The sequence below is a fragment of the Eschrichtius robustus genome, chromosome 3, assembly GCF_028021215.1.
Source record: "Eschrichtius robustus isolate mEscRob2 chromosome 3, mEscRob2.pri, whole genome shotgun sequence".
Lineage (NCBI taxonomy): Eukaryota > Metazoa > Chordata > Mammalia > Artiodactyla > Eschrichtiidae > Eschrichtius > Eschrichtius robustus.
The window spans coordinates 79,402,582-79,426,881 of record NC_090826.1 but is presented as its reverse complement, the minus strand read 5'-3'; the positions used below and the strand labels follow the sequence as shown (position 1 = coordinate 79,426,881).

At 35.7% G+C, this 24,300-nt stretch overlaps 1 protein-coding gene across 4 annotated transcripts in view; it reads right to left on the bottom strand.

The window, feature by feature from the left end:
* The window catches only part of ZNF326 (zinc finger protein 326), a 36,106-nt gene that overhangs the window by 981 nt on the left and 10,825 nt on the right, over positions 1 to 24,300 (bottom strand). For 2 of the 4 annotated variants that reach the window (XM_068540264.1, XM_068540265.1), the window contains exons 2-7: positions 20,191 to 20,389; positions 13,051 to 13,162; positions 10,727 to 10,874; positions 9,490 to 9,589; positions 5,974 to 6,104; positions 4,530 to 4,625 (exon numbers count right to left, since the gene is read on the bottom strand). In XM_068540264.1, coding sequence (XP_068396365.1) covers positions 4,530 to 4,625; positions 5,974 to 6,104; positions 9,490 to 9,589; positions 10,727 to 10,874; positions 13,051 to 13,162; positions 20,191 to 20,386 — 783 coding nt within the window. In that variant the 5' untranslated portion in view covers positions 20,387 to 20,389. Of the gene's footprint in view, positions 1 to 4,529; positions 4,626 to 5,973; positions 6,105 to 8,574; positions 9,019 to 9,489; positions 9,590 to 10,726; positions 10,875 to 13,050; positions 13,163 to 20,190; positions 20,390 to 22,749; positions 23,156 to 24,300 lie in introns of those variants that run through there. The other 2 variants (XM_068540262.1, XM_068540263.1) reach the window with 2 other exon arrangements.

Below are 24,300 nucleotides of genomic sequence, written 5' to 3'. Positions count from 1 at the left end.
GCTATACCATTAAAAATAAATACTATTTGAAACTTTTAATTTCAACTTATAACAAATTCATTTAATATTTGTTGAGTACTTATTTCATACCAATGTGGGTATATAAATTCCTGAAGTCATTACTTTATACTCCATAAAACAAAGCAGATGAAGATTTATGTTTTACTTAATTACATCAATATTCAGTGCACTACTGTTGCAAGTTCTCTTTACAAAATTCAAATGAAAATCAAGTACTTTTAAAAACCCAAATGAAAATCAGAAACGTATTAGGTATCATGCCTTTTACTTTAAAAAAATAGACATCTTTAATTCACTAAACGTTCACAGATACAATTTTAATATTTTCATTTATTTAAATACTTAAATTATGTATCTGTATGATGTCTCATAAATTGGAGCATATTAGAAGGCTATATTAATGATGTAAGAAATGAAGAGGCAATGAAGGTTTTTAAAGCAGGGAAGTATAAGATGGTACTACACTTTAAGATATTCCAGTTAGGAAGATGCAGGATGAATGGAAGTAGCAAGAGAAGAAATACTAGTGAGGGGGCTACTCTAATAGCCCAGGAAAGGAAAGGGTAAAAGATGTGGTGACACCATTAACAGAATGGATAAATTAAGACGGGGAAAGAGAAGCAGGTATATGCTATATATAATTGGAATTTAAGATATCTAAATGTCTAATAGGCAACTATAAATTTGCAACTAAAAAAGAGAAGAGACTTCAAAATAAGATATTTAGATTTGTGAATTGCCTGCACAGAGTGAATAGTGAAGCCAGGTCTTAAATAGGAAAGCCCAGGGTAGGGCTGAGGAAGTAAGTAGAAAAAAAGGGCTGAGAATAAAACCTATGGAAAAGGCTTGTACATGGGGACAGAAGTTAGAAAAGGAATACTCAATGCAGGAAGAAACCCAGGATAGTAAAATATCATCTAGCAAAACAAAGTTTCAAGAATAAATCAACAGATCAACAGTGTCAAATGATACAAACAGGTAACAGAAAAGAACTGAAAAAGTTCACTAAAGCTGATAAATATTAAACTGAGTAAGGGTACGTAAAGGATTTATTATACTATTCCCTTTACTTTTGTATGTTTAAAATAATAAACAATAAAATGTTAAAATTTTTTATCTGAAAATTAAATTAAGTCACTGGTAATCTTAGAAGAGTTTCAAAAGTATGATGTAAATGGAAGTTGGACAGCAACGACTGCCCAAGAATGAATCTGCACAATTTCCTCCTAAGCTCTCAAAACACACAGGCCCAGACCCCATACGCCAATATTTTAATTTAATCAAGTACTGGAGCTCTTGCTAAAAGCACAAATTCCTGAATTAGTTTCAGACCTAAACTTTCTGAATCAAACTGTCCAGGAAAGAAGTCTGGTAATCTGCATATTTAAGAAGGATTTAGGGAGATCTTTATCAGAGAAGTTTGAGAAACCCTAATTCAGAAGGTCTTTTATAAGGGGCCTGGGTAGCTTTTTTATTTGATTTTAGCTTCACAGGGAATTCTAATCACATCTCCAATTGGGAAATACTAGATTAAAGAGTGAATAATATATAGGAAGCAAAGAGCACAATGTAGGTTAATTACCTTTTCAAATATGATAGTAAGAAAAGAGATAATAAGATAAGAAGGGCTAGAGTCTAGGAAAAGTTAAGTCATTTTTAGTTTAGGGAACTCAAAAGCATGTCTCTTTGGGGAAGAATAGTAAGATAATAAACAGGAAAAAAAATCAGATGAAAGTAAGGAGAGAGATAACTGATGAAACAAGAACACAGATGAAGGGCAAAAAAAGAGTGTTTTCCTTCACAGACAACAATAAGGGTGAGAAAAAAGATACATAATTCTAAAGTAAAAAGGAGAAAAGTTATAGAGTTCACATCTAACCGTCCAACCTCCCTAAAGCAAGAGAAGAGATAAGAATATGGTAAGTGAAGGGAGTAAGAATGAAATCCGGATATGTGAAGAGTGGAAAGTTTGAAATAGTCACTACGGGAAGCACATTACATTGATTGATAATAAGTAAAATCATTGTGAATTGCAGTGAAAATCTGGCAAACATAGTACTAGCATAATTCCATATTTTTAGCAGGAAAGACAGTAGTAAAGCTAACCATAGATGGCAGAGTTAAGAACTGGTAAGTGGTAGAACAATTAAGTAAAGAATTTTCGAATGGCAGCACTGCATTGTCGTAAGGGCTAACCATGAGTGTCCAGGCCAGGGAGTGAAGGCAGAACAAGATGATATAGCTGGAGAAGTGGGAGAAATTGATGAACTGATTATATCACGGGGCACAGATTAAAAAAGGTATTTTGTCATTCTGAGAGCACGTAAAGATGAAAGTGTTTTAAAGCCATGGATTATGAGCAGAGGATGTTCTGCAGACATCTAGAACAACTAGAAACAGAGCAGACAGCAGGGAACAGAGCAGACAGGAATGCTGGACAAAAAATGCTGGACAAAGGACATCACTGAGTCATGTGACACCAGTGCTTCTTGAATTTTAACATGTATATAAATCAACTGGGATCTTGTTAAAATGAAGATTCTTATTCAACAGGCCCAGATATGAACTGAAACTGTATTTCTAATGAGCTCCCAGGTGATGTCAATACTGCTGGATCCTTGGATCACATGGAAGTAACAAGGTTCTAGAAGAGTTCTCCTCAGTTCAGGTACTTTCTCCACAAGATGCACATGAGCAAGACACTCCCACTTAGTGATGTCTCCCATTCCATGAAGTGACTCTAAAGTGTCGCTTGAAAACCCTACATAGGAATTCTAATTTGTATTCTTCTCTCATTAAAAATTACTTTCACGCATCAATAGAAACCATTAACTTCTCAAAAGTCTGTGATACAGCAAGGATAAAAAATTTAATATTTCCTAATTTAGCTATGGTGCTTTAATCTTTTTGATGCCATATCTCCCACAAAATTGGATTTCAATTAGGGCTGCATTCACTTTTTTTTTTTTTTAATTAATTAATTTATTTATTTATTTTTGGCTGTGTTGGGTCTTCGTTTCTGTGCGAGGGCCTTCTCTAGTTGTGGCAAGCGGGGGCCACTCTTCATTGCGGTGCGCGGGCCTCTCACTACTGCGGCCTCTCTTGTTGCAGAGCACAGGCTCCAGACGCGCAGGCTCAGTAGTTGTGGCTCACGGGCCCAGTTGCTCCGCGGCATGTGGGATCTTCCCAGACCAGGGCTCGAACCCGTGTCCCCCGCACTGGCAGGCAGACTCTCAACCACTGCGCCACCAGGGAAGCCCTGCATTCACTTTTTAAAAGTGGTGTCAAGAGTTCAGTAAACAGTGCCAAATAGGACAAATCAGAAAATAGGGCCCTCAGGAACAAGCTGAAAGAACTGAGATTTTATTCAGCTTGGAAGTCATCTGGTTGAGGAATAATTTAATGATCACTAAATATATATATTTATATTAGATATACATATATAACAATTTAATGATCATCAAATAGTACCTATTAATCACAACAGCCAAAATAAACAAAACTTCTCTAATTTATAAAATATTTAGTTACTAACGTAAATAACACTTTTGTTAATCTTCAACATAACAGGCTCACTTCAGCGCAGGATGATTTTAAATGAGGTATTATTTTATAAAGGCTCAAAAACTAACCTTTAAAAATTTCTATTAATTTCCTGAATAATAATAAGTTTCTTATTTATACAGTAAGTGCTCATAATATGTAAAGAAGGATTACTGGAATAATATATGGCAAAAAGCCTGAGAAGCAGTAGGCCAGGTATACCTAACTGTTCACCTCTGAGTTTCCTAACATTAGAAGCAAACCTCTTTCCTCCTGGCCTCCTGATTCTATAAGGGAGCTGTTTTTCTGAAGCAACATATCTGATCTTCCTACTTCCCCTCCAACTTTTATCCAAGGAAGAGGAATGACTTATCTAATTGGTATGCTTAGAAAAAGAACTAAAAATTGGATACATCATTCCTCTTTGGAATTTCTCTTTGCTAGGAAGACTCAAAAGAGGGGAAAGAAGGGATTGAGTTGGGCATCAAGACCCTCTTTTGCGTCTTCTTAGCAACAGAAAGGGTACATTCTACTTTGTTCTACGCCATGTGATAGACCAGGAGAACCCTGTTGCTGCCCAGCTGAACCAGTAACAGAAGTTGGGGGGAGGTGAGTCTGTCTAGGAGTGAAATACTAGACTATCTAAGACATATCCACCAAGTCACTCTTTTTTTAAAAAATCAAGGATAATATTGGGTCTGACATTTGGGTCTTCTATCAGACTCCTGTGTATCTCTCAAATGACCCAGAGCTAGAAAGGCGATAAGAAAGGAATGGCTTATTGCTCCCTCCCCCAACAAATCCCAATAATTAGGAAAAAAGATATTTTTTTTACCTATATGTACAATATTAAGTAAAATTCTCCTAATTTTGTACTATATTAAATATCACAAAGAGTTACCATATCATCATTTAACTATTACAATACTACAATATAACCTAAAGTTTTTGCACTAAAATCTTACCTTAATAAAACGTTCATATCGCGCCTTCACTATTGGATTATTTAAAATGCTTGTAGCAGTCAAGACACTCTCTCTTTTTATTTGTTCCTTATAAGCCTATGAAAAACAGAACACACTGAGATACCTGAAAACCATGTCATGAAAAATATTTCCTTAATTAAAATGACTGCATGCTCGAATCCTTAGAATTAAATGACTTATTTTCTGGCAAATTAAGTTCTAAGGCAACAACAGCTACTGTGACCACAATCTAAATCATCTATGAATTAAAACAATGAAGATTCAAAAAGCCAATCAACTTCAGCAAAAAACACTTAGTCACTAAACACTCTAAGTCTGGGTCTACTAAACAGTTGTTTTCTCTCCTTTTCACGCTACATCCAACTCCCCCAGCCCCAGCTACTCCAACTATTCATTTTCACGCTATCAAAAAAACGACTAATTTTTCATACTGCTAGAGTAATTAGTCTTTCTCTGGGCTGTAAATAGTACAAGAATATATTATACAAAGGAGGAAAGGTAATAAAATGGAATGTCTAATTGCCAAAAAGGTGTCAAGGGAATATCAAAAAAGAGAAAGGACAAAGATTTAAAAAAAGATTGTACATGCTCAAAGTGGTTAAAAAAATCTGAGTTAAATGAGGTTCACGTCAATACAAAATATGAATTTAAGACTCAGGAATGCTCTATTTAAAACTTAAGTCTTTAATATTTGAATTTTTAAATTTGCTTTTCAAACAAACTAATTTCTCACAAAGTAAATATTTTTATTTGAAATAAATTTGACTAAATAAAACCAACACAGAAGCAGAAATATACTAATCAAGAAGAAAATAGTAAATTTTTCCTAGAATTTTTGAGTAAATTCTACTAAAAATGTAACAATAGATAGTAACTGGTAATCCTACTTTTTAAATTTATTTTTCCCAGTCATCAAAATGTATGCTATAACCAAGTCTTTCTTTTTTGTTCTAAAATACACACACACTCATAAAATCATTTTGTACCACGTTTAAAAAATGTTAACAATAAACAGAACCGTTCAACAACAGCTATGATTTCCTGAATGCCTCCTATGTGCCAGGCACTACTTTAAGTGCCTTTTATATTTTAATTAACCTAATCCTTAATCAGTCATATAAGAGAAGAGTGGTTATCCATCCTCATTTTACAGATAAGGAAACTTAGACAAAGAAAAGTTTATTACTTGCTTAACACATGTATGTACTGAACCAGGATTCAAACAGAGAAGTCTTGCTCCAGAGCCCACAATACTACACTTAACCACTGTATTACACTGTCTCTCTAAGTACCTTTACAGTAATTCACTCATGAGATTAATTGGATTGTACACAAGTAGGTAGGTGTGAAACAACAGCCTTTAAAGGGCAATAAGGGATTAATGAATAATTCAATGACTTCATTAAGACAAATTAAAACTTGCCTGCTTCCCTTTGATATGATCAGGAGATTTTAAGTGCTGCTGAACTGAGCTATGTAAAGCAGGGATATACACACTGCAAGCACTGCAGTGAACAGTCTCTACTTTCATCATGTGATCATCTGCAGTAACACCTACAAAAGAAATGCAACTATTAATAAGTAGTGATTCACATACTTCTGACAAATCAAGTTTTCACTATTTCATTTCCATGATTATTTATACCCCTTCTTCCAAAAAAAGGATCAGAGTATATAGGTAGAGTTCTTTTGCTATATCTCATACATCTGCATATATAGATTCAAAACTATATGGATAAAAGATTAAAATTATAAAGTATAATTACATTATATTTCCTAATCATGTTATACACTGATGCTCTGAGGTCTATAAGTCCAACCCCAAAAAATATAATATAAAAAAAAAGGTTGATTTTCTAGTAAAATAAGAATTTCCATGCTTATGAATGTGGGTGGGTAGGGACTAGAAAAATATGTCAAAATTGTATTCATAAGGAACAAAAACATACGTTAGATCTTAAAAATGGTGACTGAGGTGTATTACAGGTGAAGGCTACTTTATATGTTTTTAAAACCTATTTTATTTGTTGATTTCTGCACATCCCAATAGAAAGAGAGTAACAGCTTTGGCTCCCTGGCTTATCACTGTATGTTTGGCTCTTAGCAACAATGCCTGACACACAATAGGACCTCAGTAAATATGTTAAATTAATAAGTTATATGTATATTCACAGGAATTTTCTTTAAACGCTGCACATGAAAACCTGTTGGGAACACACCAGTTTCCTTGGAATTATATCACTTTTAAAGAACCATGTATTTTTTTATGTTGAAAAACTTGACTTGGCTCTTCCTTTGGGCAACTGAACTTATCATGACAGTCGATTAAGAAAAGAGTAGACAACATGTAGCTTCAATTCAATAAAAAGATCCCCATGATCTTATATTTCATTCTTGAAGTAACATTGTAAGGTACTAGTACTGTGACCATCTGTATCAGCCGGTTCCACATCTGCAGATTCAACCAACCATGGCTGAATTTTTTAAATAGAAAATATTTTTTTAAAAAAAGGTAGAAAATATTAAAAAAAAAAAAATTCCAGAAAGTTCCAAAAAGCAGAATTCCATGCTGACAATTATTTACACAGCATTTATACTGTATTAAGTATCGTAAGTAATCCAGAGATGATTTAAAGTATATAAGAGGACATGCATAGTTTATAAGCAAATACTACACCCATTTTATACAAGGGACTTGAGCATCATGGATTTTGTTATCTGCAGGGAAGTCCTAGAACCAATCTCCATCAGATACATAAAGACAACTGCCTGTGCAAGGGAAGGATATAAGAGAAAATGGCACTTTCTGGGAATTACAAGTAATTCAATATGGCTGGGGCACAGACTATAAAGAAGGGACGACAGGGAAAAAAAGCAGGGCCTAGATCATGAAGAGCTTTGTATGCCATGCCTAGGAATCTGAACTTTATTCTGTGCAGGATGGGGAAGCCACTGAAAATTCTTGAAGTAATAAAATCATGTAGTAAAGTTAAAGATAAGAAAGACTAAAAGTAAGGAAACTAGTTAGAAAAATACTGTAATTGCCAAGAGAACAGATAAAGCTTTGAACAAATTCAATATTTAAAGAGGAAGTAAAGAAACAGACTTGGTACATATTTAAAAGATAGAACCGACAGAACACAATGCTACAGACATAGTAAAGGTGAGTACTAAGATTAACTTCAAAGTTCTGGTTTTGATGATGGGGCCACTTTCCAAGATAAATGAGGAGATATTTGTTAAGTTTTTGTTTTGTTTTCTTTTTGGGGTGGAGGACGCTCAAGGGGAGGATAAATTTTCTGGATATGTTCACTTTGTGAGACTGCTAAAGAGAGATGTCAGTAGGCAGTTGGATGTAGGAGATTGGAGTTAGAAGAGATCTGTGCTAAAGATATAGGTCTATAAGTAATCAACATATAGATGTTGATTTAAACTGTATGTAAATTCATTCATCAGGAAGATATATAGAGATGATAATGGGACTGACAATACTGAAAAATACCAACTTCCAAAGCTTAGTAGAGAAGGAAAAGCACAAAGAATAAAAATGACAAGGGAATAAAGAAAACATCAGGGCACTGAGATACCACAGAAACCAAGGGAGGAAACAGATTCACAAAGAATACAGTTATCAGTGGAGAATGTTGCAGAAGAAAGATAATGATTCAAAAGAACATACTGAAGTTGGTGTTGGTAACCTCTGTCATAGCAGTTTCAGTAGACTAATGGTAGCAGAAACTTGTCTGCTGTGGGTAAAGTAATAAATGAGAATGAAAAAAGAGAGACCAGTGTGGACTATGCTTAAAGAAGTGTGGCTGTTTAAACAGAAAGGCAGGTTTTAGAGGAACTAGTGTCTATGTTTTTTTCTTTTCCTCTGGGGCTTATGAGAAGGTATAAGAGAGACAGAGGACATACAGAAGTACAGGCGGCCCTCTGTATCCATGGCTTCTGCATCCATGGACACTGGAGAGCCAACTACGGGACCTGAGCATCTGCGGATTTTGGTACCCGAAGCAGGTCCTGAAACCAATCTCTCTCGGAACCTAGGGACAACTGTATCTTCCATGTGGAGGCAAAGCTGAGTTTTCCTCTATGAAGGAAATGAAGTGAAAGACGTAAGGGCAGGTAGTGATAAATTTGTAAGCATGAGAACAGGAATCAAAGGATTCCATTTCTGATAACCCACTCAGGCCTACCACATATGACTATGTACTATATCACTCTATTGCAGCGGTCCCCAACCTTTTTGGCACCAGGGACCGATTTTGTGGAAGACAATTTTTCCATGGACGGGGTTGGGAGGGATGGTTTCGGGACGTTTCAAGCACATTTATTGTGCACTTTATTTCTATTATTATTACACTGTAATATATAATGAAATAAGTATACAACTCACCATAATGCAGAATCAGTGGGAGCCCTGAGCTTGTTTTCACTTGCCACTCACTGATAGGGTTTTGATATGAGCCTGTAAGCAATTGATCTATTATGGTCTCTGTGCAGTCAAACCTCTCTGCTAATGATAATCTGTGTTTGCAGTCACACCCCAGCGCTAGCATCACCACCTCAGCTCCACCTCAGATCATCAGGCATTAGATTCCCATAAGGAGCATGCAACCTAGATCCCTCACATGCGAGGTTCACAGTAGGGTTCGAGCTCCTATGAGAATCTAATGCCGCCGCTGATCTAATAGGAAGCGGAGCTCAGGCGGTAACTCAAGCGATGGGGAGTGGCTGTAAATACAGATGAAACTTTGCTCGCTTGCCCACCGCTCACCTCCTGCTATGCAGCCTGGTTCCTAACAGGACACAGACCGGTACTGGTCCATGGCCCAGGGGTTGGGGACCCCTGCTCTAATGGGCATCATTTACACTGAAATAGGTTATGGTATGTAAAATATATATGTAAATTTCTAAATCAATTTGTTTAAATACTTACCTTCCATAACATCTTTTTCAATTATTTTGACTACTTCTGTTTGATTATTTGTCTGTTGCTTACGAATAGATGTTTTCTTGAATTTATTTACCATACATTCCTAGAAAACAAAATAGAAAGAATCCAAAAAGTTTTCGGTGAGCACAGAGTATAGGCCTAGCACCATGCTTGGCCTATGGAAGATAACAATATCTGTTATATAAGAACTAGTAAATGTTCCCAAGGAGCTTACAATTTAGTTGGAAAGACTACTATAAAGTACCAGGAAACTACAAAAAGTATTTACTTTTCAAGATGTATTTTAGGCACACAGAGAGAGAGAGATCGAAGACAGCTGAATAGGCAAGAGATCTTCTCAGGACAGGTGAATACTTAAGTCCTAAATAACAGTTAGGAACCAGTTAAACAAAATTACAGAAAGAAATTTTAATTAAGGTACACAATTCTGCAAGGATATAGAGGAGTAAATGATCCCTGTACTTCTAACAACTCCATCTCTTTTGCCCAAATTAATTGTATGTACAGTTAGCAGTCCAGATCCAGCCCTGGCCCCAACTATCCACCCCTTCTCCAAGCCACTTCTGCCTATACCTACATCACTCTGGGGCCTTCCACTTAATAGTGTCATCTGTGTAAGTGTGAGTGTGTTCGATTTCCAATTATTGTTAGTTCACTGAGGGGAGTGTCTTTGTCTTCAGTGCCTGAACAGCACCTTCCGTAAGTATTCAAGAAAAACTGTTGAACTGATGACCACATTCTGATAATATACAGGACACTAATCAAACACCAGGCTCTCTGGCTCTGAATTCAGACTTCCATTTATTGAAAGTCACTGAACTGCTCTGAGCATGATCTTTTAGGATAAAGAGGAGTTAGTATAAGGCTGAAATGAAATATGAAGAAAAGTACCCAGCACAACACCAGGTACACAGAAGATTGTTAATAGATGACAGCTGATTCTGTATCAATAAACAGCTGTTAAAGGAATTTTTTTCCTGACACCTCTGCCAGAAACTACTGTGAAAAATGTAAAATGTACTCTCAAATAACAAATCTAAAATCTATGAAAGAGGAATTCACATCTACTTCTGAGCTAATTTTAAAACAACTCTTTCTTTAAGTGAAGAGTAAATTAAATTCTTAGAAACAGAAAATGGGAGAAAGATGGGAAACTATGAAAATATAAGAAATTCAAATGTCAGATAAAGTGCTTCTCACTTCAAAAACAGCTACTTACATGCAAAAACTCCATAACTACTTTATCGAATTTGGTTTGTTTTTGAATATGATCTAATGTTTCCTGGTGTGAAGAACTTTCCAGATGCAGTTCAATATCTTTTTCTTCAAATGTTCGAAATTTACAAAATGAACATGTGAATGCCATTCTGTAAAGGAAAAAAAAGTTTTTCTTTAAATATTACCTTATTTACTTTTTCAGAGTTCATAAGACTATACCAATAAAATTAATTTTCCCAGCATAAATGATTTCCTCTCTTCCATTTAATGGTTGATTTAAATTTAGCTTAAGTGAGAAAAAGATAGTATCTAAGTACCTGTCTGGACACTGTTATTATACCAAATGGCATTGCTGGCCCACACTGGAGCTTCTGGGTATGAAAGATGGATCAATGGATCTACTTAATCTAATCCTAAACTATCCACTTCAAGTCTAGATCAGTTAGAAAGCCAGAGCAAACTTCAAGCAGTATCAAGTTCTGAAGTTCTGCTACTTATTTTACACTCTGTTCCATCCTCAAGCTTCCAAACCACTAAAGTAGTGACAACAAAGCCAGGTGGAACATCAGACAACCATAATTCTCTGTTAGAGCTCTTGGATGATCAAAAGTCTTGCCCTCTAAAAATCACTTCAGGATGACTAATCAGCCTGGACTGGACAAATGCACTCATTTAGAAGCTCAGGAGCCACTCCAGAATGAATTTTCCCTTTTTCTGCCATTTAATTATTCCTACCTCATATATTCTTGTTACTTCCTTTTCCTCGAATTATGACACTAGTTTCCTAATTGGTTTCTTTGCCTCTAGTCTCCATTTTCCAACTAATTCCTTACAGTACTATTATATTTATTTTTCTAAGTACGAGTATAGGATCTGATATCTACTGCTGGGTTTATTTCCTAGCACCCTTATGTGACCTCAGGCAACTTAACTTCTCTGGGCCTTAGTTTTCTTATCTTAGTTTTCTTATCTTAGTAAGATGAAAACCCTCATAGAGGTGTTTGAGCATCCTGAGATTTTGGTATTCGAAGGTCTGGCGGGGGTGGGGGTCGGGTAGGAGGGGTGGTGGTCCTAGAACCAATCCACTGTGCGATGACTGTAAATATCAAAAAATCAAAATCATTCCTATGTATCTTTTTTTTTTTGGCTGTGTTGGGTCTTTGTTGCTGCGTGCGGGCTTTCTCTAGTTGCGGTGAGCAGGGGCTACTCTTCATTGTGGTGTGTGGGCTTCTCATTGTGGTGGCTTCTCCTGTTGCAGAGCATGGGGCTCTAGGCGTGCGGGCTTCAGTAGTTGTGGGACGTGGGCTCAGTAGTTGTGGCTCGCGGGTTCTAGAGCACAGGCTCAGTAGTTGTGGCGCATGGGCCTAGTTGCTCCACGCCATGTGAGATCTTCCTGGACCAGGGTTCGAACCCGTGTCCCCTGCACTGGCAGGCGGATTCTTAACCACTGAGCCACCAGGGAAGTCCCATTCCTATATATCTTTGATCAAACCTTTTCATTTGACTCTCAGGAATTTTTTCACATCCAAATTGATGTATCTGCCTTTTCAAGGAAACAGGTTTCTTTTTGTTTTTGTTTGCTTAAACACAATAATTTATCGATTCTAAGACATATTTTTCCTTACTGCATCTCTGAAATCAGTCTGTATCATAAAATTAATGACATATCACAATCTCTTTTGGCCAGATAGATTATTGCTTGTGCATGTACAAAAATGAGGAATTCCAGTTTTAAAATCTGAAGAGTGATTGCCAGTGGCTTGAAAGTCCCAAGGACAATTATACAGCATTCTTTTAGACACTGACAACCAAATAGTTGTGGGAGAGATGGAGAGTAGCAAATTGAATATATTTGTCAATATCCTTGAGACAGGAATCAAACATAGGTTAACTCTACACAACTACAGCACCAGCTTAAGACACCAAAAGTAACAGCTTTTTAAAAAATATCTTTTCTTTTTTTACTTTTTTCCAGTTTTATTGAGATTGACATATAACACTGTGTAAGTTTAAGATGCACAACATAATTATTTGATACATGTATCTATTGTGAAATGATGAGCACAATGAGTTTAGTTAACGTCCAACACTTCACTAGTTTTTTTTCTTGTGACGAGAACTTTGAAGATCTACTCTCTTAGCAACTTCAAATATATATACAGTATTGTTAACAATAGTCACCATGCTGTACAATATATCCCCAGAACTTATTTATCTTATAATTGGAAGTTTACACCTTTTGGCCATCTACTCAATTTTCCCGCCCCCAAACCCCGGAAGCAGTTTTTTTATGAGTCCAATTTTCAGACTCTACTAAGCACAAACCTGTATCCATCTCCATATTTCTCACTGTTTTTTTCTCTTCTGCGCCTTTGTTTCTCTCGCCGAGCCTCAATTCGTCGCTTTTCTTCTTCTTCATTTTTAGGATCTGTTTTTGCTAGGGGATCAGACAAAAAAGTTAAAACTAAAAATCATTTTTCCATTCTCCTTTTCCAGTCCCCAGTTCATAAACTATAGACATACAAGATTTACTTGATGGTCATTATCTAAATTGAACTCACCAGAAAAATCAGAATTTGAGATTACCCATCATTTCTGAAACTTCATTCATGTGAATAACATCATCATGAACTTTGCCTATTTACTTCTCACCTATGTTATTATCTGCTACATATTTTTCTCTAGATCTGCTCATTTTTTCTTATCCTCATTTTAAGCAATAATATCCACATCACCTAAAATAATTTTGAATACCACAGTCTGGGAAACACTGAAATAACCTGACCTCGCATGAATGTGGAAAAACAATGAGCACTAGAAAGAGAGCCTTGGATACAAAAACTCATTTATTATAGCAGCTCTCCCAAAATTTCTTAAAATGTATAAACTCTAAAACAAAAGCAGATTCTTCCTCTTTTTCTCAAAACATGCCTTAATGTGAATACACAGTACAAAATGCACTATTTTAACCATTTCAAAGTGTACCATTTAGTGGCATTAAGTGCATCACAGTGTTGTGCAACCATCACCACTATTTAGTTCCAGAACTTTTTAATCACTCCAAAGAGAAACCCCATACCCATTAAGCAGTCACTAAAGCACCTGGTAAAACTACCAATCTGCTTTCTGTCTCTACAGATTTCCCTATTCTGGATATTTTACATAAACAAAGGATACAATATGTGGCCTTTTTTTGTCTGGCTTCTTTTATTTAGCATAATGTTTTCAAGGTTCACCCACATGTTGTACCATGTATCAGTACCTCCTTCCTTTTTATGGCTGAATAATATTCCATTGTGCGAATACACCACATTTTTTTTCATCCATTCATCTGTTGATGAACATTTGGATTGTTTCCACCTTTTAACACTTGTGAATGATGCTGTTATGAATATTTATATACAAGTTTTTGTTTGAATACTTCTTTTCAATTCTTTGAAGTATGTATCTAGGAGTGTAATTGTCAGTTCATATGGTCAGTCTACGTTTAGTCATTTGAGGAACCACCAAACTGTTCCCCACGGCAGCTGCACCACTTTACATTCCCACCAGTAATGTATGAGGGTTCTAATTTCTCCACATCCTCGTCAATACTTGTTATTTTCTTTTTTTTATTTTTAAGGCCATCGACTTCACATGGTGTGAAGTGGTATCTCATTGTATTATAAGAAAAAGGTTCTTTCTTATAATACAATTAACTTTAGACTTAAAAAAAAAAAACGCATCTGCCCTCAAACTTTTCCTTTTATACATTGTTTATCCTTTTGGATTACCTTTGGAAAAATATCTAATACAAAATCATGAACACCTGGGGATTTCATAAACTTAACAGTAAACAAATATTAAGTACTTGCTATGCATACAGTGGGATGTTTCAAAATGATATAAAATCAATACCTTAGGGCTTCCCTGGTGGCGCAGTGGTTGAGAGTCTGCCCGCCAATGCAGGGGACACGGGTTCGAGCCCTGGTCTGGGAAGATCCCACATGCCGCGGGGCAATTAGGCCCGTGAGCCACAATTACTGAGCCTGCGCATCTGGAGCCTGTGCTCCGCAACAAGAGAGGCCGCGATAGAGGCCCGTGCACCGCGATGAAGAGTGGCCCCCACTTGCCGCAACTAGAGGAAGCCCTCACACAGAAACGGAGACCCAACACAGCCATAAATAAATAAATAAATAAATAATTAAAAAAAAAAAATCAATACCTTAAAATTCAATATCTAGATTATTTTTCATCATTTTATAAGAGCTTAAATGTACATTATTATTTTATTAACCATTTTCAATATCCTCCTTCAGTTCCCCTCAAATCCTCACTCTGTAGAAAATCCACTTGTACATGACCTTAAACTACAAGCAATTCCATTTCCCTTCATGTGCTAAAACTACGATATATGTTGTACCTCTATCCAAATGACTGAATATGGTTCCTTTCCTACTGCTTTTCAACAAATCAGATAGTCTATATACTACAGTGTAGCAAGACTTCTTATTCCTAAATATTCAGCAGACATCTTTCAGAATGCCACCTCACGCCTAACAGTGAAAGCCTGATTTGACTATAGGATTTTGGCTTCATTGTTAGTTATACTACACTGTTCTCTCAAGTTTTGCTAAAAAGAAAAAAAAAGTTGGGTCACATATAGCTGCTTTAGTGGCAAATCAGTTTCTGAATCAAACTTTGCAATATTTATTTAACTATACCTGCAAAATATATCTTTGAAATCTATCCCAAGAGGATCAACTGAATTGCCTAGTCTAGAAATATTTAGAGTACACAATTCAGTAAATAGCAATCTATCAACTAACACAGTATAAAAGTTATCCTTACTAACACACACTCTACCTATTATCAGGTTTCCTGAATTCCAGAATATTGCTATTTTTTACTAAATAATATAGATGTCCAATGCAAAGCATGGCAGGAAAAGTAGATTTAAGAATAGTATTTAAACCGTTCCTGAGTCTTGCATTATAACTTATAATTTTAAGGAAAAAAAATCCAACATTTGCAATTTCAATTATTTTTTCAAATATGATATATTAAAATGTCTGTAATGTTGTAATTAGATTAAAAAAGACACTATCAAACTCTGAGAGGAAAACATAGGCAGAACACTCCATGACATAATTCACAGCAAGATCCTTTTTTTTTGACCCACCTCCTAGAGAAATGGAAATAAAAACAAAAATAAACAAATGGGACCTAATGAAACTTAAAAGCTTTTGCACAGCAAAGGAAACTATAAAGAAGATGAAAAGACAACCCTCAGAATGGGAGAAAATATTTGCAAATGAAGCAACTGACAAAAGATTAATCTCCAAAATTTACAAGCAGCTCATGCAGCTCAATATCAAAAAAAACAAACAACCCAATCCAAAAATGGGCAGAAGACCTAAACAGACATTTCTCCAAAGATATACAGATTGCCAACAAACACATGAAAGGATGCTCAACATCATTAATCATTACAGAAATGCAAGTCAAAACTACAATGAGATATCATCTCACACCGGTCAGAATGGCCATCATCAAAAAATCTACAAACAATAAATGCTGGAGAGGGTGTGGAGAAAAGGGAACCCTCTTGCACTGTTGGTGGGAATGTAAATTGATACAGCCACTATGGAGAACAGTATGGAGGTTCCTTAAAAAACTAAAAATAGAACTACCATACGACCCAGCAATCCCACTACTGGCCATATACCCTGAGAAAACCATCATTCAAAAAGAGTCATGTACCAAAATGTTCATTGCAGCTCTACGTACAATAGCCAGGACATGGAAGCAACCTAAGTGTCCATCAACAGATGAATGGATAAAGAAGATGTGGCACATATATACAGTGGAATATTACTCAGCCATAAAAAGAAATGAAATTGAGTTATTTGTAGTGAGGTGGATGGACCTAGAGTCTGTCATACAGAGTGAAGTAAGTCAGAAAGAGAAAAACAAATACCGTATGCTAACACATATATATGGAATCTAAGAAAAAAGAAAAAAGTTCATGAAGAACCTAGGGGCAAGACAGGAATAAAGACATAGACCTACTAGAGAATGGACTTGAGGATATGGGGAGCAGGAAGGGTAAGCTGTGACAAAGTGAGAGACTGGCATGGACATATATACACTACCAAACGTAAAACAGATAGCTAGTGGGAAGCAGCCGCATAGCACAGGGAGATCAGCTTGGTGCTTTGTGACCACCTAGAGGGGTAGGATAGGGAGGGTGGGAGGGAGGGAGACGCAAGAGGGAAGAGATATGGGAACATATGTATAACTGATTCACTTTGTTATAAAGCAGAAACTAACACACCATTGTAAAGCAATTATACACCAATAAAGATGTTAAAATATATATATATATCTTATTTTTAAAACTGGATGTAAAAAGTTTGAAAACCTGGACTAGAAAAATTTGGAATATTCATTCATTACAATGATCTTAACCTCCTCCAGTCCCAACAAGATTAGGCAATCAAATATTAATTCTAAAGAAGAGAGTAATTGTTGCCCCCTTGCAATACCACCTAACTTGGAAAGATAAAATGCTCTTCAGTCATCAAGGCAAAAATAAAATAAATATAAAAAACAAAAAATAATTCAGTGTACAGTCAAAAACAGGCAAAGTATTTGTTGTATATTATTTTGCTATTATGTTTTCACAAAGAATGCTGAGAAAGACATTTCCTTACCTTTTATTTATGTATCCTCTTGACAATCTAATTTGGTCAAATGTACTTGATATCATTTAGAGATACATTACAAAGTTAAATAAAATACAATGACGGAGAAAAGAAACAGAGTAATCTGGCTCTGAACTTTTTTTTTAAGATTTATTGAGATATAATTCAGAATATACCATACAATTCACCCATTTAAAGTATGTAATCCAATGTTTTTTAGAACATTCACAGATATGTGCAAACATTACCATAATCAATTCTAGAACATTTTCATCACCTTACAAAAAAATCTGGTACCCTGGTATTACTCCCTACACACCCCACAGCCCAAAGCAACCCCTAATCTACTTTCTATCCCTATAGACTTCTGTATTCTACACTTTCAAATGAAAAGAATCACATATGTGGACTTTTGTGACTGGCTTCTTTCACTTCATTAATCTTTTCAAAGTTCATCCAAGTTGTAGCATGTATCAGTACTTCACTCCGTTTTATGGCTGGAAAATATTCTACCATTCTATTCTGTATGGACGTACCACATTTTGTTTATCCATTCATCCACTGATGAGCATTTGGGTTGTTTCTACCTTTTGGCTACTATGAACAATGATGTTATATGTATCCGTACACAAATTTTTGTGCGGACATATGTTTTCATTTTTCTTGGTATATACCTAGGAGTGGAACTGCTGGATCATATGGTAATTTGTTTAATCATTTGAGGAACTGTTTTCCAACGTGCCTGGACCATTTTACATCCCCACCAATGGTATAAGAAGGCTCTAATTTCTCCACATCCTCGCTAAGACCTGTTATTATCTTTTTGATTCTAGCCATCCAGGTGAGTATGAAGTGGTATCTCATCGTGGTCCTGATTTAAATTTCCCTGATAACTAATTGTTGGGCACTTTTTCATGTGCTTATTGGCTATCTGTATATCTTTCTGGGGAAAATGTCTGTTCAGATGCTCTGCTCACTTTTTTCAATTGGGCTATTCGTCTTTTTACTGAGTTTAAAAATTCTATATATTCTAGACACAAGTCCCTTATCAGATATATAATTTGCAAATATTTTGTCCTACTCTGTGAGCTGTCTTTTCACTCTCTTGATGTGTCCTTTGAAGCACAGAAGTTTTTAATTTTGATAAAGTCCAATTTACCTATTTTTTATTTGGTTGCTCATTCTTTTAGTGTCATATCTAAGAATTCCTTGCCAAATCCAAAGCCATGGAGACTTACCCCTGTTTTCTTCTGAGAGTTTTATAGTTTCAGTCCTTGCATTTAGGTGCTGCATTTTAGCTTGTGCATGTGGCAATCCAGTTGTTCCAGCACCATTTGTTGAAAAAACTATTCTCTCCTCAATGAATAATTTTAGCATTTTTGCTAAAATAAATTTGACCATAGATTTATGAGTTTATTTCTGGACTCTCAATTCTATTCCATTGATCTATATGTCTGTCCTTGTGCCAGTACCACTCTGTCTTGATTACTGTGGCTTTGTAGTAAGTTTTGAAATCACGAAGTAATGAGTCTTTCTATTTTGTTCTTCTTTTTTTAGGATTGTTTTGGCTATTTTAGGTCCCTTGCAATTCCCTATGAATTTTAGAATCAATCTGTCAATTTTTGCAAAGAAGTCAGGTGGCATTTCGATAGGGATTGGGCTGAATCAGTAGATCAGTTTGGAGAGTATTACGATCTTAATAATGTTAAGTCTTCTGATCTATGAACATTTATTTAGTATTCCATTTATTTAGATCTTCTTTAATTTCTTTCAGCGTTTTACAGTTTTCAAAGTATAAGTTTTGCACTTCTTTTGGGTTTTTTTAATTTATTTATTTTATTTATTTATTTTTGGCTGCATTGGGTCTTCATTGCTGCACATGGGCCTTCTCTAGTTGCAGCAAGAGGGGGCTACTCTTCATTGCAGTGTGCCGGTTTCTCATTGTGGTGGCTTCTCTCGTTGTAGAGCGCAGGCTCTAGGTGCACGGGCTTCAGTAGTTGTAGCATGCAGGCTCAGTAGTCGTGGCTCGCGGGCTCTGGAGCGCAGGCTCAGTAGTTGTGGCACACAGGCTTAGTTACTCCGCAGCATGTGTGATCTTCCTGCACCAGGGCTCGAACCCGTGTCCCCTGCATTGGCAGGCGGATTCTTAACCACTGCACCACCAGGGAAGCCCTGCACTTCTTTTGTTAAATTTATTCCTGAGTATTCAATTCTTCTTGATGCTAACTGAATTAAATTGTTTTCTTAATTTCATTTTCAGACTGGCTCTCAATTTTTAACACTGTAAAAATGGAAATATGATTATCTCTAAGAATAATCATGTCCAGAAGATAAAAAGCAAATTAATTTTCTAGAAGAATACACAGCTTTTCCTGGTACCAAGGACCATGAAAAATTTCTTGCCTTTGACCTCATGAAGGGGATTCTATGTAATGTAACATACCACTTCTTCAATAATATATCCAACAATAAATATAACACCCAAGAAAGGAGTCTGAATCAAAATCATGTGTGAGGTCTTTTTAAAAATATAGACGTTCTGGCTCCACCCTAAATCAAGATTTAGCGAAGAGGGGTGAACCAGGGCATGTGAATTTAAAAAGTATCTTTTGGCAATTTTGATATCCATGACTGATTAGGGCATCTGCAGGTCTGATTTCTACAACTGCAATTATTATACTGTTTCTCTATATGAACATGAAAAAATTATCTAAATGCACTGAGTTAAAAAAAATAAAAAGTACCTTGAACCATAGCAAGGTTATGTTTTCTTACTTACTGGGTGATTTGCTGAGGCTCATCTTCTCCACAGGTTTTGCTAGCTTGGGTTTCTTGATAAAGGTTCCACCAGGCTTATTAAATGGTTGCATCATTTTTCTCTTTATTCCTCTTGCAGCAGTAACTGTCACATTGGTGGGTTTGTTTTGATAGTCAACAACAATTCCAGGTCTATGAATGCTTCCAAAATCACTCATATGCTGCAAATTTGTGAAATCAAGAAACATTAGCACAATATCCAAAGATAACATATGAATTCATATATAATTTACATGTTACCTATCTAAAATTTTTCACCTGAAAATCCCTCAGAATGTAACTAAATTTTACAAGTCCACTCTGAATAAATACATTGAGAAACTTTGTAAATTATTACATGAGCTCAAATCCACTGAATTAGTATTTTTATTTCCAGAAGAACAAATATGAATATTTCCTATTTTTTGATTCTTACAATTCAAAATTACTTGAGATCATAAACAACATATGTGCCTGTCAGAATATTACCACTTGTACAACTCTCTGACAACTCCTCTTCAGAGTTCCTAATCGATGTTTTCCCATGAAAAGACCTTAAAAGAAATCTTTATTTTACTAAAACCTGGCTTAAAACTAAGATACACAAAGAAGACCATATTTGAAGTTTGAAGTAAAAAAAGATCCAGAAATGATTTAGGATTTCTCCCTGCTGAAAAAGGGATGAGAAGGCGAGATGGAACATTAGTATGAAATAGGAGAGTTAAAGCATAACCATGCATCAACTTCCAAGACACACTTCAGATAAAGAATTGCATCTGACGTTCCATTCACATTCTTACCTAGAGAAACATATTCTGACCCAGAAGCCCAAGAAGCAAAAGTTTACAGACGAAGAGTCATGCAACAAACGACTCTTTGTGTCCCTTCCTCTTCTCTTGTCGTTAACAAAATCCACTACACCAAGAGGCCACATGTTCATAGAAATTTACTCTACTAACCCTACTTTTAGAAGATAAAGATTGAGGAGCAATCTGAAGAGAAGGATCCAATGGGAATTGTACAAGTGAAGATTAAAAAAGAAAGCCCTATTGATTCATCTATGTCATTAACAGGAAGAAAGAAAGAAAAGTCCATTCCGACTAGAATGGTGGAAACAAAGAACAGGAATACCTGTTTTTCTATCATGAAAACAAAATTGATATTTGAAGTCTCATTGAGAAAAAAATCATTTGCCTAATGGAAAACGTTAAGAGTTTTCCAAATTTTCCAACTGGAATAGATTTTCAATTTCAAAACCCAAAGCCTATTATCCCAACTATTTTCAATTAATCTACAATCATGAAGCATGGTAGAATAGCAACATATCAGTTGTTTACATTTGTATATTATGCTTAGGAATACCTATCTAACCTAGTAGACTTGAATAAATTAGTGTTTCCAGGTAATTTACATAGTCACATCAGAAAAATCTTCATCAATTATCCATTAAAGGTGCAATGCATTTTACATAAGTAAAGAGTAACTGTTATAAATGCAAAATTTCTACACAAGTATGACAAACTACACTGATGTACCAAAGGCTAGTGAGCAGTCAAAAATATGTGCCCTACAGCATTTTTTATCAGAAGTACTTTCCTCTGCAAACAGAATATTAAGAGCAACTGACTTAAAAAGAATAAAACACTCCTCACATTATAGCAAAAATACAGTATTCTTTACAGGATCAAAGTGCATAATAACTCCACAATCTACATACACTTACTAGGTAAAATTTCATGTCAGTCAAGTTACCTGAGGATGTAAGGCATAATCTTTATACTAGATATCCTGAAATTAAATACTTGAAGACTAGTATATTTACTCATTTAAGCAGTAATTTACAAAATATTACTTCCTAGGAAGAAGCCGTAGACGTGTTTATACAGGGAGGAAATTATTTCTCAATAGTAAAACTAGTGACACAGGTAAAACAGAACACCCAGCAATAGGACATACTGTAAGAGAGTAAGTTAGCAAAATTATACTGACCACAAATCATCTACAACCTATTATACATATCAACTTCTTCACCATGTAAACATGGCTAAGCTACCCTCAACTATCACCGACTTTTAGTCTCTTGTGTTTAATGTGAAACATGAAGCTTTGAAGAAATTCTACGTGCTAGAGTTTAGCAGCAAAGTATACACATTTTATCATACATTGCACCTTTAACCTACTCAAAAACTCCAAAAGGGTTCATTACCTTTACATAATCCAAGAACTGTCCCACTAGCAAAACTGCTAGTGTTTACAAGGAAAAATGCAACTCCTTTTAACCCCTTTTAGACCAAACCTAATATCCTCACCTTTTTAATAAAGGGATATTTGGCAAAACTTTATGAACAGTCATCTCACACTGCCACGTATTTTCTGAGGTGGAAAAACTTTTATAGGCAACCTAAAAATTATGCTTAGGACTCAGCTTTTCTTCAAAATACACTGGGATGAACAGTGTTTATTCTAGTTGAAAACCATGGTCTTGAAAGGGTTTAAAAGAGTGACTAGTGAAAAGAATCTGAAAAGATTCTGTTGTACTTACTCCTCGGCCTCGGCCTCTGCCTGTTGATGGTCCTCCAAAAGCATCATAGTTTCTGCTTCCAAACGTACTTTCAGGATAAGCAGGCGTTCCTCTCCCCCGAGAGCCTACAGGTGCAGGCTTCATATGGGGTGAAGAAAAACTGCTGTAGGAAGAGTAATTCTCTCTTCCTCTGTCCTCCATAAACCCAGGCCTCAATTTTGAACGGGAGTAAGGTGCTTCCCAGCTAGACCCGCCCTGGTTTCTACCTCCGAAAGAGTCAAGGCTATTCCGGTAGGAGCTCTCAAATCGACCACCATAACTACCTCCGAAGCGGCTTTGTTCGGGTTCATTAAAACCATAGCCAGATCTGTACAGATCTCGCCCACCCAGAGAAGACCTGGAGTCGTAAGACTCATAAGGTCCAAACCTGGAAGAGTTGCACAGTGAGGGAAAAAACAAAAGTAAGCTTACTAATGTTAGACAATTCAAAAGACAAATTATCAGATGACATTTATCAACTAAAATTCATTTATACCATATTGGTTTGCACAGTTCTACTTTTGTTCACACTTGATTAGGGCTGGGCAGTTCAACATGAGACCAGATAGAAAGCTATCTGAGTCAGTGTTTAAATATGAATTGAGTTAAGTAAACCTTAGCTTAAAAATCTGCTTTTTGGCAGCTTTCTATTTTATTAGAAAGAAAAGATTTTTCTGTCATTATTTAAGCCCAGCCCTAGTCTTGGGAAAAGTCATTTATTAAAGTTCACAAACTACTCAAACTTTCTTTGAATCCATCCCTAATACTGGAAAATACAAAATATTTACAATAGTTTGGCTTTCAATAGGGACACAAATTGAAGACTACACAGATGTAGGCTACTTGTGACACAGAAGAGATCCATCTGCACCCCCAATAATCTATATGACAAAACTGCTTCATTGTGTCTACAGCAGTCAAAATTGGGAGAATTATCTGGTTATAAAGTTTGGCAACCTGCCAAACTTTGGTTAAGGTCAATAATCAATCCTCAGTCACTTTTTACTTGTAGACTAATAAATCTAACAAATCTAGAAGGATAAGCACATAAAATAGAACATAAAAGTAAAAGACCACCAACATATACCCTCTGCATATGAATTTTCAAGGCAGATTAGAAAGAATACATTTTATAAGGTCTTCAATTATTTGAAAAATTATTCCCTATTATCAAAAAATTATTCCCTAGTATCACATAAAATTATCACATAAAGCTACTCTAAAAAAGGGAGTGTACAGTCTCCTCAAGGTTTTAATAGAGTCAACAGAAGAAACAAATCATCTTACTTCTCACCAAAGCATGGATTACAAAAGTCGCTTATCTTACAACATAGTTTTATAAAGGCCCACAATTACACGAGATAAATGATAACATCTACATAGTTTACGCACATTACATTTACAATGTAATAGGGCAGGAAGAGATATGGTAAAACATTTAAATGTGTTACATTACTTCAATTATTTACAGATCACTAAATAGAAGGTACTATTTACTTCTGAATCCTAGTAACCATATAAAAATTATTCCTC